The following is a 17,021-nucleotide window of genomic DNA, read 5'->3' as shown; positions in this document are numbered from 1 at the left end:
AAACAATTACTGAGTGCATGCAGGTGCTATCTTTCCTGTGGTAACTTGACAATTTGTGTGTCATTCAAATATGTTGATGTGCAACAGAGAGAAATGATATATGAATAAGGAAGTCTTGGATTTGACGGCATAATAGTTGTTCTACAGAAGCCTTTGTTCTTGGGCCTTAGTGATATTGCATTTTACAGTGGAAGGATTCTTGAGTATGTAAATTAAAATCTAGCTGTTTCTCAAACCCCTTATTAATAGCAATGGGTTTAAGTAAACCAGTAGTAGTGATGTCTCTGAACAAGTGTCTTTTTATAAATAGCAAATAATGTTGACAGGTTTAGCTGTAATGATTTAATCTTTTCATATTTATATGCAATGAAGAATGTTATGACTTTTCTACCACTAGGTGGCCAGAATGGCTCATTTCTTGACCGTCATACAATGAGATGACATCAGCAGCATACTTAACACCAAAATCTTTCTCAACACAACAGGTTGCACAACATGCAGGTGTGATATTCTGTCATGCTACTGTTTATTAAGGTGTGTTATGTTACCAGGAAATTGTGTTTCATTTTGACATGAATTGGGGGGGGGTGTACAGTTTGAATTCTAGGATTTATTTTTTTCTTGTGGGGATCTACATGATTACACTACACCCCAACACAATATCAAATAGTTGTTCATACAGAGTTTTGTCACCTTCTCAAGCTTGTAATACTTCATGTCCAATTACATGCCAAATTGTTTCAACTTCCTTAGTCCTCACTTGAAGAAAAGTTCTTCCTAGAGCTAAATTCTGCGTAGGACGTTACAGCTGACGAGTGTTTCGACAGTGTTGAGCTTCTCCACTGAAACAATACCATTTTTGCCTGATGATGTAACTTCCACGATTGGACCACTGGTTGGGGCCTGAGCGAGTACTGGCATTGTATTCCAGCAAGCCTCAGGATGTCCTGTTGGGGGTAGGGGTTGGACAGAAGAGGAGTAGATGTAACAGCATAAGAGAGCTGCGTGATTTGAATGGTGGTGGCTACAGTAGCTGGGCTGGGGTTGAAAGAGGCTCAGAGGGCCCCACGGACACTGGAACCCGTCAAAATCCATTTTTTGGCTCCCTTCCGGCAGAGCCTTAACACTTCCTGCGCCTAAGACTAAAAGAGCAATCCTTTTTCATTGGATTTATCTCTCTGTGAAGCTATTTGCTGGATCAAGGAACATACTATTGGACCCCCTAAAAACAGCAACTTGTTCGGTGGCATTTTTAAGGTTTTCCGTCAGAAAACTCGTCACTGATTAAGACGGCTTATTTCTGTTAAACAGGAGAAATGCTGAAGAAAGGTTTGAGGTAGGTAATTGGTAGTTTTGCCATTTGTAGCACAGTAGATTTCTTTGGCAATCTTTTCCAAAAGAACTGTATGCAATGCATAATAGCTACTGAGGAAGCATCTTAGTAGCTGGTAGGCACTTGTAGGTGGTTGCTCTTCAGTTCTCATTATGTGGTAGAAATATGGAAATGCCTAGTTAAAGAGTAAGTAAGATACTGTTTGAAGCTGTCTTACTGGCAGATTTTAGAAAACATTCACGATTCGTTCAGAAATTATTTTTTATTAGATCAGTTACCCAACTTCAAAATTTCTTCAGTTTCTGTTACAGTTACAACATAAGTTACAAAGGCACTCAAACAATGCTCCATAACAGAAGACATTAGATTTTCTTTTTAAGATGTCTATTCTGTTTGAACTCTAGAAATCGCCATTGTTCTAAAGGAAAGGAAAGACTGAGGAAATCATGGAGGCAGCAAAGTGGTCAATGACATCACTGATTTATTGCTTGGAGTTTGGTCTCATTTTCTGAGCATCTCTCCTAGTTTATTTTCTGTCTGCTCAGTACAGGAAGTTTATTGTGAAGACTGATTACAGCCGTATTTACACTGGTGTTTTTCCCCTATTCTGTCCTCAGTCATCACTGTGTTTAGACTTACAGCAGGAAACTACTGCCTTTCCAGATTACAGCAAAATATACACACTTGCGGTCTTTGCTTATCTTTTCTGATTTAAGGTACAAAGTTGTTTTTGGATACCTCTGAGGGACTCTGCCATTTTAAAATGTCTGCACTGTTAGATCTTTGATGTATCAAATGTATGATTTGAGAAGTACAGCATGACTCAAAAGACGTTCTTGACGTCATGCACAGGATGATGAATCATACCATGAGATTCATGCCTTAAACACGGCTGCATCAATGGCGCCAATGCAGGATGTCTTCGGTATGCAGGGTTTAGGTATACTACCAAAGCTTGACTCAGTCTTACTTCATCCCAATTTGACAGGGGTGAACTTTAAGGAGGTGAATGAAGAGAACAAACAGAAGCTTTTCGGAGAGATCTACACTGCTATCGACACATTGGCATTCACCTTTGGCAATGTGTAAGTATGATATCATCACTATGATTTAAATTCTCATGACTTATTGCAAAGGCAGTTTTTTTTTCCAGATGTATTTGCTCTTTGTCAGGAAAGTGCATTCTTGTCAGGAAAGTGCATAATTAATGTAAGTCAGTTAGTACTTTTAGAGCACATTTTAAACAACTCATTCAAAATAAAAAAGGACATAAAAACAAAAATCGGGAATTAATAACAGAGATAATATTGAAAAACATATAACTAAACTTTAAAATATTAAAGCACATTACACCTAGTGCTTTCCAAAGTTTGGAAAAAACAATCCTGATTATGTCATACATTGATTTATTATTTCAAATTTGATATATATATTTTTTTTTAAACCAAACTGGAAACGAGGAGGAAAATTGAAGCATTTATGCCATTGACATGATTGACATTATTGAGTTGTATTATGTGATGTATTCTAGCATCCTGCATGTTCCTCCATGTCCCCTAAAAAGCCCCCTTTTAAACAAATCTACAAATATGATTTAAGTTATGGTTATTAAACTCATTGCTTTCTCAGGTTCATCTTTTTTCAATCCAATCTGTTAATTTTGTGTTTTTCCTCAGAGTGTCTGACTTCCTTATGGGAGATGTAGAGAATGGATCAGTGTTGGGGCTCCCCCTGACTAAGAGAAGCAGGGTAAGAAAAGTACAATGTTTATATTGTTTAGTTCTGTCCATTACACCCAGACGAAGGTTGAAATAATTCAACACGGGGGAGATTTTACATTGGCGCGTACCACTGTCCAGAACTATAGCTGATATTGACAATTAAAGGCCTTTTATTAGTGTATTCATATAGCCCCCATTCTTAAACATACATATATAATTAATTAATTCAACGTCCCATGAATGCCAGGATGTGGCCTACTGCCTCTGAATTGTCAAGAAAAAGATGTGAAAAATGACCCAGCAGAGCTCAGGGGTCAAGCGAGTGCTTGCAGGTTGACGCATGTTCCTGAAATGGTCTCTGCAAATGATGAATTGATGTCATGTATTGTTGTTTTCCTGCTGCATGATTTCCAACTGCTCTAAAGAGGAAATAAGGTTCTGATAAGACTTGTTTTAAGCGTGTTAGCACAGCATATCGTGCCTTGAGTAGGAAATTCATCCTTCTCACTGTAGATTCTTTTTTTCACCTGTCTGTTTTTCAGTCTTTTGAGAACCTCTCCGTGGAATCTGGAGGATCCGGTCCCGAGAAAGATGATCCGCCAGGTAAGATGGGTTCTCTGTAACACACAGCTACTGTACTCCAGTGCTGCTCTGTGTGAGTGTCAGGGGAAACTAGTCCTGGCAAATTTGTCGGGAGAAAAGCTTATTTATAATCAGTCGTAGGCTGACCTGTTGCGGCTTTATCAATCTGGGTTATGGCATTGTTTATGCTTTGTCCTTGTCGTTGGAGTGTGTGTGGGGTTATCTGGGGTAAGACCACAACTAGCTTTCAAGTTTTGAAACCACTTATTAACACATCCAGCAGTTGATCTCCTGTCAGCAATACTTAGCTTCAAATGGTATTAGCCCATATTACACTCACCCAAGGTCAGTGTGGGCTTTTCTCACTGACTGACAGTCACACATGCTGCTAGCTTTACATGTAGCAGATTGGGCACTGGTGAGATGGCTGCTAGCAGTCATGTTTAAGGCCATCTTCTATAACCTCCCGCATCCGATTCCGGTGGTTTTCATAGGGCCGTCTCCGCCGGTTCGGGCAGAAGAGGTGGACAGGACACTACAGCGGCAGGACAGCGGGGTGGAGTCAGCGCTGCTCTACGCCAAGGCGTGGTCCAAATACACCAAAGAGCTGCTGGCATGGGTGGAGAAGCGTCTCAGTGTGGGTGAGTTGGCACACAGGTGGAGGGATAAATACAAGAGTTTTTGTGACATGTACGGAGGAAGCAGCTAAGTAGCACCTATCTCACTGAGGTCCAAAAGTCAGCTGTCAAGTGTCATGGACCATGTACTTTATTGCACTTTATTGTATACTTCAGTGTAGGCATTCATGTCAGGATATCTTTATGAGATTTTTTCATGTACATGTCATGTACATTTAGGGTCTTTAAAAAGCAACAATTTCAGTTATTTGGTTGTAAACAGCTCCTGGCAGCAGCAGATGGCTGAGAACGTTTTAAATTGCTGTAAAATCTGAACTATACTCATATGTGTCATTTTAGCTAGAGCTCCACATGTGCAGATTAATTGGGGGACAGTATCCTGAGAACTTTTTCTCCATCACCTGAGCTGAACTTGAAACAATGATGTCTTATCCAGGCTCAGTCTGAGAGCTTTTGTTTGGTACCACTGTTAATGAATGGTTTCAGTCTAATACTTGGCCAGTCAACACAGTGACACAAAGCCCTCAGTCACGCTGTACAGTCCATTTGTTATCAGGCAAACATGCATGTTGTTTGTTTAACACATCCCTTTTGGTTAAAGCTTTATTTACTGATTTGCTTTTATAGATTTGACTCATGACTGAAGGACATTGTGTGATTCAATCAGAAAATATCAGTTAGTCTAGTGTTTAAGGAAGATACAACATTTAATACAAAACGCAGCACAGTGCAAATATTTGTGGACACCTAAAAGACAGTTCGTTTGGCAGTAGAGAACACTGCATATGTTAAATTCAAGTCAACTTTTGTGTGGTCTGTTTGCAGATATCGAGTGTGCAAAGAGCTACGCCAAAATGGCAGAGTCTGCCAAGACGCTTGCAAGTCAACAGGTGAGTAAATGTTGCAGCTGATTTGACTTGCACGTTACAGTTTTGCTTCCACCTTTTAAGCAGCTGTAGACTGACATTCAGACTTCCTTCTCCTCATTTAAGGAATTCATGCCTTTCCGTGAGACCTACATGACTGCTTTCAAAAATGACATTGAATATAGCCAGCTGGTACTTCACACTGCAGCAGTACTTCAAAGCAACAAATTCATGCAGGTAAACCAACAAGAAAAAAGATGCATTTCTGAAATGGGACATGGATTGGTAAAAAAAAAGGTCTTACTGACTGTATGTGTTTTTTGTGTGTGTGTGTGTGTGTGTGTGTGTGTGTGTGTGTGTGTGTGTGTGTGTGTGTGTGTGTGTGTTTCTTTCCAGCCTCTCCTGGCCAGAAAGAATGAGCTGGACAAACTCAGAAAAGAGGTCAAGGAGCAGTGGCAGAGAGAGCAAAAGAAAATGGTCAGTTGATTGACTTAAAGGTTAGATTTTGTAGAGGGCCACACACAAACGCATACAGACTCGAAAGTTGTTTTGTTGACCTGGGCGCTCAGTCCAAGAATGCTCTTGAGCCTGGTTTTACGCATGCATACAAATGCTTTGTTTTGTTATGTAATCATGCCACCTGCTAGATCATCATTCAGCTCCACCTATGACAGAACGTAACGCTGCAATTATACATGATTAGTCATTTGTAAATTAATTAATTTTACATATTAACATTGAATAGATGCTAATGTTACTGCTTAAGTACCCACACTTGTTCAACAATCATTGAACATTAATTATTCATGCATACTGTATAAATTACACTGCTCTCTATTATATTATTAGAATGTGTGTTCAGATTAGTATTAACTTAAGAGAAAATCTTAAAGTCATATTTTTGTGCAGGCTTTGGTTAGCTTTGTTGGATTTTGAGTTGTTTCTATGGGTTTGTAAGTAGATTCACACAATTTGTGATTTTAAGCTCCCTGTATATATCACTCTGTCTTTCTTCCACTGGATCTGTCCACCTATATGAAAACCACTACCATAGTAATAACATTCAAAGAATAAATGGAAAGTTCCACCATTGACAGACTGTTAATACTGTTGTAACATTTGCACTTGTCTTGTTTGTGGCCCATATTTGCACATGCTGCTTGTGTGGCATTATGTTTGTTTGTCTGTGTATGAACTTAATGAACTTAACGTGTGTGTGTGTGTATTTCCAGCATGAGGCAGACAGTGCTCTGAGGAAGGCTCGGCTGCTGCAGGCTCAGCGGCAGGAGGAATATGAGAAGGCCAAGGTGTCTACCAGCCGCCTGGAGGAGGAGCAGATCGGAGGAGGAGGAGGAGCAGCGGCAGCCAAACAGCTAGAGAAGAGGCGCAGGCTGGAGGAGGAGGCCATGCAGAAGGTGTGGGAATTGTTGGGATGACAAATGATTTGTTTGGTGAGCAGCCAGTCAGGCTCAAGAGAACTGAAGATCATTAGCCTCTCCCATCACTTTCGACCAATTCTTGTAGCACTGGTCTGGTGTGATGAGAATCTTCATGAACCGCTGACCATATAGCATATGGAAGTTACAATTAACCATCACTGAACTAATCCAGTGTCTAAGTCATCATATTTGAATTATGATGAATTGTCTTTCCTCTGTTGGCAGGCTGAAGAGGCCAGAGAGCACTGCAAAGCGTGTCAGATTGATGTTGGGGAAAAACGAGTCGATCTGGTCAACACCAAGAGTGAAATCATCACTCAGATCCGAGAGATGGTCTCCCAGTGCGACCTCACCCTCAAGGCTGTAAGTTCTGACTTTTTTGCTGTAAATGTTTATCACATTTTTATTTAAAATTCCGACCAACTTGCAAAACAGAAAATAACGCTCTTCATCGTAGAAAGACTGATGAGGAGGCACACCATATTTGTTCCTTGTTTCAGGTTACCGTCAACTGGTTCCAGCTCCAGCAGGCCCAGGTTGTATCCCTCCCTGTCAACCACCAGACCCTGTGTGAAAATGCCAAACTGTATGAGCCAGGCCAGCGCTATATCGACTTTGTCAGAAGTCTCCCCACTGATGGGCCTCGCCTGGAGTCCCACTCGTTTGATTCAGCTGTCACACAAAACACAGGGTGAGACACACTGATGCTAAGCAACACTTAGGTTCATTATGGGTGGTTTGTAAGTGATTTCAGCACATGGTCTCCTAAAAGATTGCACTTTTTCATTGCTGACAAAAAAAAAAAAAGTTCAACCCTGAAGTAAAATGAATCTCTCCTTTTGAGAACATGGATGGTTCATACAGTCACAATCACTAGTAGGACTCTAAATAAAACAGACAATTGATAAACACTTTTATTCTTATGAACACTCTACAACTTATGAACAACAACAAAAATCAAAGCACAGTCTATCATATCGTAGAGTAGGTAGAGATCTACAGATCATGACTCTTACTGGAATATGACCTTTGAATTCAACTTAGATCTGAAGCTTACTATTGGGGGACTGTTAAATTTAACTGCGTCAGTTCCCGTTTGCCATTTCCTTGATAAAATCTGAGAAAGTAAACACAAACACTGATAATGAGTTATTTTTGTAAGACAGATAAAGTGGTGACTCACAGAAGAGTTCACAGAGTCCCAGACAAAGTTAGTTTCTATTTCGAATTTAATTGAAATGTTTCAGTCTTTCCACGCATATTGTTGGAAACAAATATTTTTATCTCAACAGCGTAAAGCATCATGCATGAATATTTATTCATGGTAAACGGTGGTTGTGACTACAGTGAAATTAAGTGCTTTGTGGCACTGTAGACATCACCGGAGAGAGGTGGAGTGATTGAGTGAGAGAGCTTGTTTTGGAAAGCGTAAAACAATTGGGTTGGCCAGGCCTTCCTGCGGAAATGACTGCGGTCACGGGAGAGAGGAGCTGGGGCGGTGGGCTTACCATCACTAAACCTCTGTGAAAGTTTTCAGTGCTTTCAAACGTGTTGTTCTACGTTGTTTCTGACGAAACATATAAAAATACAGTGGTCATTCTACAGTTTTTTTTAGTCTTAGTTGTTTGCTTTTTGATTGTTTTTTTTAAGTTAGTTTCCTTTTTGAGAGAGTTTTGTTGACACAGGTTTGTGGTCACACACTCACACAGATGGAAATAAGAGAGTGCTTTGTTCTTCCTTAGTTTAGCCCTCCTCCCCCCCAACTCTGATCCCTCTGATCAAAAGAATTCAGCTTGGGAGAGAGGAAATGAAACTTAGACACACACACGCACACACACACACACGCACACACACACTTGCATGCATCAACTTGCCCTCAAAAGGTTAAATATAGGCCGTTGACCTACATACTGTATATTGTGAGATCCAGTAGGATACTGTCGTTAACAATGGTTGTCATGGTTTGTACATCAGCCATTCACATCCTATCTGAGTCAGTTAATCATCGTTAAACTCTTAATGGACTGTCTTTGATGGTAAGGCGGGGCTGATCTCATGATACCATGATTATTCAGGGTTCTTTTGTGTACTGATGAAGATTAGGATATATAGTTGGCAATTTGATACAGCAGCATAGAAATCACAGATACAGATCTAATTTAATATTGTATAAAGAGAGGAATGTTATTGCTAGACAAGAATCCTAGACTGTATTATTGCTGGTCTTAACTGTGAATACTGGGAAATTTCAATCTAATATAGTGCCTTGGTCTTCTTTAGATTTCATCTTTGTCTTGTTAAAAGTTTTTATTGTGAGTTTTTCCATATCCAGATTTAGTATCTAAGGATATGATGTTCATTGTTATATTGATTGTAAATTTGAATTTATTTGACATAAATAAATAACTATGATTAGCAACTTTTCACCTAAACATGAAGAGTACCTCCACAAAAACTACTGGTACTGTGAATTTTACTATCAACGATATTATTATTCATTATTTTTTTATTCAATTTCCCTTCTTAGGATGCCGATCAACAAGCGCTTGCTAAGTGGCAGCCACTCATCCCACAGTAACCTGTCACAGGCATCCGTGACCTCTGACCTCCTCGGTGCAGATGACATGGACAGTCCCACCAATGCCCAACACACCAAGATTGCAGAGAGGCGCTCTAACAGTAACACAGACATTCAAGGTAAACGGGTTGAACTGGAAAGCGAGATGATTATATTATATGTATAGTCTATCATGACCAGAAAGTTAAACGTTCAATTTTTATGACAAACGAGAGGGCTGTAATATTGTGACATTCAATGTTATCATTTGTTTTTAATCCAGCACTTCGGATTCAGGCTCCGTTTCGTCCTTGGGCCTCTGCCAGCCAGGGCGGAGGGATGTGCAGTGACTCGGAAAGTGCTGGAGGGAGCAGTGAGTCCAGGTCCATGGACTCACCCACAGCAAGTCCAGGTAGGGCCATTCAGGCAACCAGCTTCATTTCAAGAGTTAACCGAAGCTCACCTCACCTTTGCCTTCCACAATGTCATCATTTTTCACCAGACAAATTATTTGTAATGAGGAACAGTCGGCCAAAAAAACCCCAAAGCAATAATAAAACTAAACGTGCAGAACATTTCTTTAAATCAATATGCTTACTGCTCAATAGCTAATTAACAGGATACTTATCTGACAACTTTTATCTTCAACTGTAATCTTCTGCATGAATCATGTTTTGACATCTGAGCTACATAATTTCTTCTTCAGCAATTATTTCGTCACCCATGTTTATCACTCAGACATTATTACATTATTATGTGAATTCCCCCCAGTTGTTACAGGAAAGCTATATGTGTGGGTGTATGTATATGTGTATATATGTGTGTGTGTGTGTGTATATATACACATACATACATACACACATACACACACACACACACACACACAATATAGCAGGCGTATCAGTCTTATGTCATTAATAAAGTAACCACATATTGCAGATGATAGACAGGAGGGACATTCCTCAGCGCTGACTGTCTTAAATGCCCCTGGGGCTTGCAAACAATATTTTTTTTCTATGAACTTGATGTTCAACCAACTTTACTGTTGTGTTACCTCTGTGAATCAAGCAGCTTAGCAACAACTGACAGTGCTGTTGGGCATTACGCAACTATGTTGGTCTACAGTGCAAACAAATATGTAAAAGGGTGTTTTTGTGCAGGTTGGGTTTTGTCTGTGTAACAGTACACATGTCACAGCGTCATGTCCTTATCGAGATCTCCTTGTTTTCAGAGGAGCTTTCCCTTCAAATTAGTGACTGAAATGAATTTCTGAAATCTTTCTTGTATAAGTTTCAATACAAATAATTTTCAGTTTGCTGATAATATAATATACTGATTAGGACTGTCTTTGGCTGGAGGAGGATAGCAGTTTGTTAGTGAACCATTAGCAATGCATCAAAATGGTGATAAGGAGTCCTATAAATCCCACCCACCAACCCCCAGAGTCTAAACAGTGTGGGAGTATATCCCTGATGAACCTCCTTATTGGGCCCATCAGAAAATCAACAACATTATTCAAAGGCCTATTGGAAGCAATTCATCAGTCAATGGAGGTGTGAATTATTAACAATCCCCTACCAGGAATTTAATTATCAACAGCATGAAGTTGACCACACCTTTTCATTTTGAACATTAAATAAAAGTTGCCTCAGTCCAGGTCTCAGTATTCCTCATTCCCACCACTGTACTGTAGACCACAGGACAACTGACCACAACTGACTTGATGTGACAGTTGAGATGTGGGCTTACTGGTGTGTCCTGCCTTACTGTTCAGGAGACTTCAAGAGGAGATTACCCAGAACTCCCTCAACTGGAACTATGTCGTCGGCTGATGACCTGGATGACAGAGAGCCTCCCTCTCCCTCTGATAATGGTGAGTCAAACTGAACAAATGTCCTCATACCTCATGTTCTAAAGTTGCATTTTGTATACTACTACGGCTACATTTTTATCTGTTAATATGTGTAATCTGCTTTATTTCTGTATGAGAATGACTTTGTCATTGGGATTCAAATGTTTTCTTACAGTGTATATAGATGAAGAAAAGATCATCGTCTCTAATGATGCCCTTTGTCCTTTTCTTCTTTCTCCTTCCCTCCACTCTGTAGGTTTAAGTGAGATGGTAATTGAAACAGCCAGCTCCCCAGGTCCTTTTAGAAACACCCAGATGTCCAAGGCTGCTCAAACCCACAAGCTGAGGAAGCTTAGAGCACCATCCAAGTGTCGTGAGTGCGACAGCCTGGTGGTGTTTCATGGAGCGGAGTGTGAGGAGGTAACCTTGGTTTCTTTTCTTTATTTTGTTTTAAAAGTAATGGGGAAAAAAATTGCGATCCAACCATGACCCGATTTGGACCTTCATTAGATATAGTGAGGCCACAGCATTCTGAGTATTACGAGTTCAAAATGAACATTGCCAAAGTTTCACAATAGCTTCTTTATCACACATGGTGAGCAAATATCAAACAAAAACAAAAGGGAAAGACCACCTCTCCCCTCATCAAAACCGATGAATAAAGAGAAAAGTTGAAATTGGCCCCAGACTCTCCTCAGAGACCAAATCCACCAACTGGTCTCAGTCGGGGAACGGGCAGTGGAAACTGAAGACCTTTTGTTCGTCTTCTGAGGAGTTGCCTCCATCAACCATGCGTGCCCCCTACCCGTTTATTTTAGATCCAGTTTCTTTCCATATTTATTAGATGGATTGACGATACACTGACAATAACAAAGTTTTTTTTTTTTTTTTTGAGAAAAGTGTTCTGTAATGCTGGTAGACACATTGACAAGAGAAGAATGAAACTATAAGAATGTAACTCTGCAGAGAACTGGATTCATTCCATGGCGTTGGTTCAATGGGATACCAGTTGAAGCTTTTCTTTTTGACTTTTTGGTCTATATTTTATATGCAGCTAAAGATTTCCAAAATCCAGAGGGCCAAAAATGTTGTAATAGTATTTTGATTGGCTGTGTATAAACATTAAACATAAGTTCCTAACATCTGTTGGCACTTTTATGATAATGTATCAGGTGGTAAAAAGATCTGTTCCATCTTTCTCTCTTTTTTTTTTTTTATCTCTGCTTCTCAGGTAAACTGTTTAACTCTATACCTTTTCATTACTGAGATACATGTCAATTTGTTTGCAGTGTTCGTTAGCCTGCCATAAGAAGTGTCTGGAAACCCTGGCCATCCAGTGTGGTCATAAGAAGCTCCAAGGAAAGCTTCATCTTTTTGGCATCGACTTCACGCAAGCAGCTAAAAACAGTCAGGACGGCATCCCATTCATCATACGGAAGTGTACATCAGAAATCGAGAACCGTGCGCTCAACATTAAGGTATTTTCAGTTAAATATGAGAGATAAAATTATTATTATATTATATTATTTAATGTAAAAAAATAATGAATAAAACATTCAGTACATTGAGTCAAAATATAACTTTACTCCTAGTTTGTAAAATCTGTATTATTCTGTTCTGAATATTCTTACCTGGTTTTTCCATGGTGATCCTGAAAACTGCATCTGAATTTCACATGTTTAATGTATTTTCTTTTTGTGCTGTGAAGGGTATTTACCGAGTGAATGGCGCCAAGTCTCGGGTTGAGAAGTTGTGCCAGGCGTTTGAGAATGGCAAGCATCTAGTGGAGCTATCCGAGCTTTATCCCCATGACATAAGCAACGTACTCAAACTCTACCTGAGACAGGTGGGCTGCTTTTGAAACCTTGTCCATAACATAATAAGTAATATGGTATTAAAAATAAACTTAATGCAAGGGTTATTTAAATCAGGACATGAGATGGTTAAAAATATGCTCTGCAGAACAAAGCCTTCACAGTGGTATTTGTTTGTTTTCGGTACATAACTCCCACCTCTCATCCCCTAATCCCATTTCTAATTCTGTCCCACTTGTGTATTTACTTACATATTTCGGTTTTCTCTGTTTATTATTGACTTCCTTGTTTCATTTATTTTTCTGGTTCATTTTCCCCTTATACTTTCCTCTGCAGCTTCCAGAGCCACTCATCCTGTTCCGCTACTACAACGACTTTATCGGTTTGGCCAAGGAAAGCCAAAGTATTATTGTGGAGGAACTGGAGGCGCTGCGACTCAGTCCCACCCCAGTAACCCCAGCGCAGGTCAGCGTGGAGCTTAACCGGGTCCTCTTCAAGATCAAAGACCTGCTGAGGCAGCTGCCACTAGCTCATTACAAGACACTACAGTTCCTCATAGAGCATCTGCACCGGTAAGACAGCCTCAGTCAAAAACAAGTGTCTTACTAAATTGGTAATTTTATTTTATTAATTGGTAAAGTAGGGACATGAAACTTATTCTTAGAAATAACAAGCCATTCAACAGAGAAGAGGTCTTTTTTTAGTTTTTCAATTAATGAGCAATATTCTTTCCTCTCTCCAGGGTGACAGAGCAATCAGAGGAGAATAAGATGACAGCTAGCAACCTGGGTATTATCTTTGGCCCAACACTGATAAAACCGAGGCAGGCCGACGCTGAAGTTTCTCTTTCCTCTTTGGTGGATTACCCGTATCAGGCACTCATTGTTGAGCTCCTGATCAGACACTACCAGATGGTCTTTGACACCCCCCTAAGTCCCCTTGGCAGCATCTCGCCTACAGAGATTGATGCCCAACCTCGCCCTGACACCCGCCTCACCCACCAGGAGAAGGAGCAGCAGCTGAGCAGGCACTCTAAGTCGCTGGGAGACATTAAGGAGGTAATTAGTCAATAATTTTCATGCTAAAATAGAATAGTTTATTTATCGACAAAGCAATATTTTATATCAGTATCATATATATATAGTACATTTGTCCATTTAACATCAAATGGTGGATTTATTTTCTGTTCTTTTACCATTACAGCAGAGCTCTAAGGTGTATAAGAGGCATTCCTCCATAATTCCTTCTTCACACTTATTGGCTGAAGTTCAGGAGACCATGCCAAGCCTCGATGGAAGTGACTTTGAACCTGGTCAGTATTGTTACAAAGGTTGTTAACCAATGGAATTTATTATTTTATTATCAGGCCAATATCAATAACATAGTTTCTAAAGTCCACATCATTTTACTTGATATGACAATCTTTAACCTCTTGTTAATATTTCTATTTAAAGCTGATGAAGTGGATTCAGAGACCTTGAATGGGGTTTTGTCATCAAGCAACTTTGAGGTCCCGAAACCTGCTGAGAGAGGCCTCTGTCGTTCTCAGCACATCACAGTTACCAGGGTCCAGCTTCGACACCCCCGCAGCAAACTCTCCTCCCGACCAGTGAGCTTGCCAGCTGAACACATAGTCAACCGGGGCCAAGTAGATGAGAATAACACCCGGAACAGCACTGACCAAGATGACAGGAAGGGTGGTAGTTGTGACCAGTCTATTGAAGAGGTGGACGAAACTGAGAATACAAAATTGCGTGTGGGCACACATTACCGGAGTACATTTATTGACACCCAGACGTTACGCAGAACTTGGGACAAACAGTACAAACATGAAGTTTCTTCCAGAACTGTCCGAATTATGGCCAGTTCGTCCACAGAGAGTACTGCAGTGGATACCAGCAACTTATCAACTTCTGTGCCATTGTCCTCATCGACCTTCTCTCTTGGAACTACTGGGAGCGCTATTAGCACCATCTACCCCAACAGACCTTACACAGTCGCTGTGCGACCCAGCAGGACTTTAAGACGGGAGGACAATGTAAGCAAGTACAACGCTGTCACAACGGCTTTCAGGCCTCCCAGAACTCTCCAGCCTCCCCCAGGGACCTTCTACAAGCCCCCATCAGGGAGCAAAGGCAAGGCGCTGCAGAACTGTGCATTAGCTAACAGTGCTGAGGAAGAAGATGATGATGAAGATGAGGAGGATGAGGAAGAGGAGGAGTTGGGGATTGAGATAGAGGTGTCTGTAGATGAGCCTCTTGAGGAAGACATTGAGACTGAACAGGCAGCAATTTCTCAGTCTCCCAGCTCTAGCCCTGAGGAACTGGGGCAAAACCAGACCAAACCAGTGTACCAGAGACTAAGGCCCAGACGCCTCCAAGAGGTAGAACATCGAGAGGCTCATTTTGTGTGATCATCTGAGAGTCATGGGGTATTGGACAAAAAAAAAAACAGTGCTCAAATGTGAATAATGTGTGCCATATTCTTTTGGACAAAGAATAAAAAAACATCTGCATTGACTCCAGATGTATTATGACTGCGGGCACTGTGTGGACGATTAAACGTACCTTCTGGTCATCAAAAGATAAAAAAGATGCACTTAAAATGCTCTGTATTTTTCACACGATTCATCAATATTTCATTTACCAGTCATTCACTCAGTACACTCTGGCACCTTGTCAGAATATTTATAATTCTTTTTGAAACTGTGCAATTACATTTTTATTTGAATATTTTGTACAAAGTTCTTACAGGCTCACTATCTATGTATGTTTATATACCAAAAAATGGTCTGAATTGTTACAGTAGTGCATGTAGCCACAATATTGAAAGAAGTTTGGCGCACTTATCTGACATCAATACTCTTACACATATCTTTTCTGAGTTGTGTTAATTGTGAATCAGAAAGATTTAAACTGTTACATTTAGGTTATAATTAATCATTTTGCTAATAACTTGTGTATAAAGCAATATAATGTTACATGCTGTACTGGTTATCTGTATTGGCATTTGGTAATGTTTTGAAGCACCAGTTGCAAAGGGTATACATCCACTTGTTTTTATACTGTTGAACTTGTATGGTGTCAACTTATACTGTTTTGAAAAGCTTTTAGAAATGCCACAGGATGTATAATGGCATTATCTTTATTATTTTAAGATAACATTTACATTTTTTTTTATAGCCAAAGCTTCTTTTTTTAATTTTACAACTGATGTATTTTTATCAATAACCTAAAACTTACAGGTTCTTTGTAAGTAATTGGACGTACATCATTTATTTAAATGGTATCTGTTTTTCATTGTAATGTACAAGGTTGACAGAATGTTAAAGTTCAGTGTAAAAAAACAGGTACATGAAAACAAAAACCCTTTTGTAACTTATTAAAATATATCTGACAAATTCCAATTTTGTCTGTTCTTTTCTTCTTTAAAACTTTATCAGCAATAAACAATTTCCATAATCACCAGAAGATATGCAATACTATCGTTTATGAAAAGATTCATCCATGTAACACAGTAAACTGACGATTATCAAGCTGCATGACAGCCTGTGAATGTATAGAAATGCAACTTTTTGTTAAATAGTAATTAAAATTTGCATATTTATTGTTGAGCAGTGGTAGGATTATAACCGAGGTAGGATTATACAGTATAACGTAGGCCAGGTGGTTAGGTCTCTACGATTGGATGGGAGTGTTAGCAGACTCCCAGCACTGAGAAAGGAGATTAAATCAATCTGCTTAACTATTCACAAGGTCTGGACTCTAGCTGTGTTTGCAACCCCAAGGAGCGGCCGGTAGACTATGTGGTGCTATGTTTTATTTATTGGGTATCAATCTACAGTACAAAGGTTCTCCTGAGGTAAGTAATATGTCATACTAAACATAACCATATATTTAGTGATGTGGTAGCCATCAAGATGCATAACTGCATTATAGATGTAACTGACTTGGAAGTTCATTTTGTTACATGCTCTGGGGTGTGCAATATTTATTGTTTTTGGGTAGTGACATTAACCAAGAATAGTGCTGAGAGAATGTTTATAGACGGATGGAAATGTTGTTATTGCTAGTCTTCAATGAGACAGGAGTTCATACACAGAATTTACATTTCCAAATATGTATTACCTTTTTTAAGTCAAATGTTTTTGCAAAACACAAGTTAGCCTTATTTAGCTCATAAGAGTACTGTGGACTGGTTGGATGCAGGTTTGTCGGCT

General features: G+C 39.7%; 1 protein-coding gene across 2 annotated transcripts in view; it reads left to right on the top strand.

Annotated features, from left to right (window-relative positions):
- Positions 1 to 16,201, top strand: part of arhgap29a (Rho GTPase activating protein 29a) — a 32,243-nt gene extending 16,042 nt beyond the window's left edge. Inside the window, exons 1-21 of one of the 2 annotated variants that reach the window (XM_019274868.2) lie at positions 654 to 1,336; positions 2,322 to 2,418; positions 3,010 to 3,082; positions 3,597 to 3,657; positions 4,131 to 4,277; positions 5,100 to 5,164; positions 5,267 to 5,377; positions 5,537 to 5,617; positions 6,373 to 6,555; positions 6,805 to 6,942; positions 7,080 to 7,270; positions 9,107 to 9,276; positions 9,420 to 9,548; positions 10,911 to 11,009; positions 11,245 to 11,408; positions 12,278 to 12,466; positions 12,697 to 12,834; positions 13,139 to 13,374; positions 13,545 to 13,860; positions 14,006 to 14,114; positions 14,257 to 16,201. In XM_019274868.2, the coding sequence (XP_019130413.1) occupies positions 3,026 to 3,082; positions 3,597 to 3,657; positions 4,131 to 4,277; positions 5,100 to 5,164; positions 5,267 to 5,377; positions 5,537 to 5,617; positions 6,373 to 6,555; positions 6,805 to 6,942; positions 7,080 to 7,270; positions 9,107 to 9,276; positions 9,420 to 9,548; positions 10,911 to 11,009; positions 11,245 to 11,408; positions 12,278 to 12,466; positions 12,697 to 12,834; positions 13,139 to 13,374; positions 13,545 to 13,860; positions 14,006 to 14,114; positions 14,257 to 15,215 (3,543 nt within the window). In that variant the 5' untranslated portion in view covers positions 654 to 1,336; positions 2,322 to 2,418; positions 3,010 to 3,025 and the 3' untranslated portion in view covers positions 15,216 to 16,201. Of the gene's footprint in view, positions 1 to 653; positions 1,337 to 2,321; positions 2,419 to 3,009; positions 3,083 to 3,596; positions 3,658 to 4,130; positions 4,278 to 5,099; positions 5,165 to 5,266; positions 5,378 to 5,536; positions 5,618 to 6,372; positions 6,556 to 6,804; positions 6,943 to 7,079; positions 7,271 to 9,106; positions 9,277 to 9,419; positions 9,549 to 10,910; positions 11,010 to 11,244; positions 11,409 to 12,277; positions 12,467 to 12,696; positions 12,835 to 13,138; positions 13,375 to 13,544; positions 13,861 to 14,005; positions 14,115 to 14,256 lie in introns of those variants that run through there. The other variant, XM_019274867.2, reaches the window with a different exon arrangement.
- The last annotated feature ends 820 nt before the right edge of the window (positions 16,202 to 17,021 follow it).

Source organism: Larimichthys crocea, chromosome XXIII (assembly GCF_000972845.2).
Source record: "Larimichthys crocea isolate SSNF chromosome XXIII, L_crocea_2.0, whole genome shotgun sequence".
Classification (NCBI taxonomy): Eukaryota; Metazoa; Chordata; class Actinopteri; family Sciaenidae; genus Larimichthys; species Larimichthys crocea.
The sequence above is the reverse complement of the archived record's forward strand: the minus strand, read 5'-3'. Positions and strand labels throughout refer to the sequence as shown.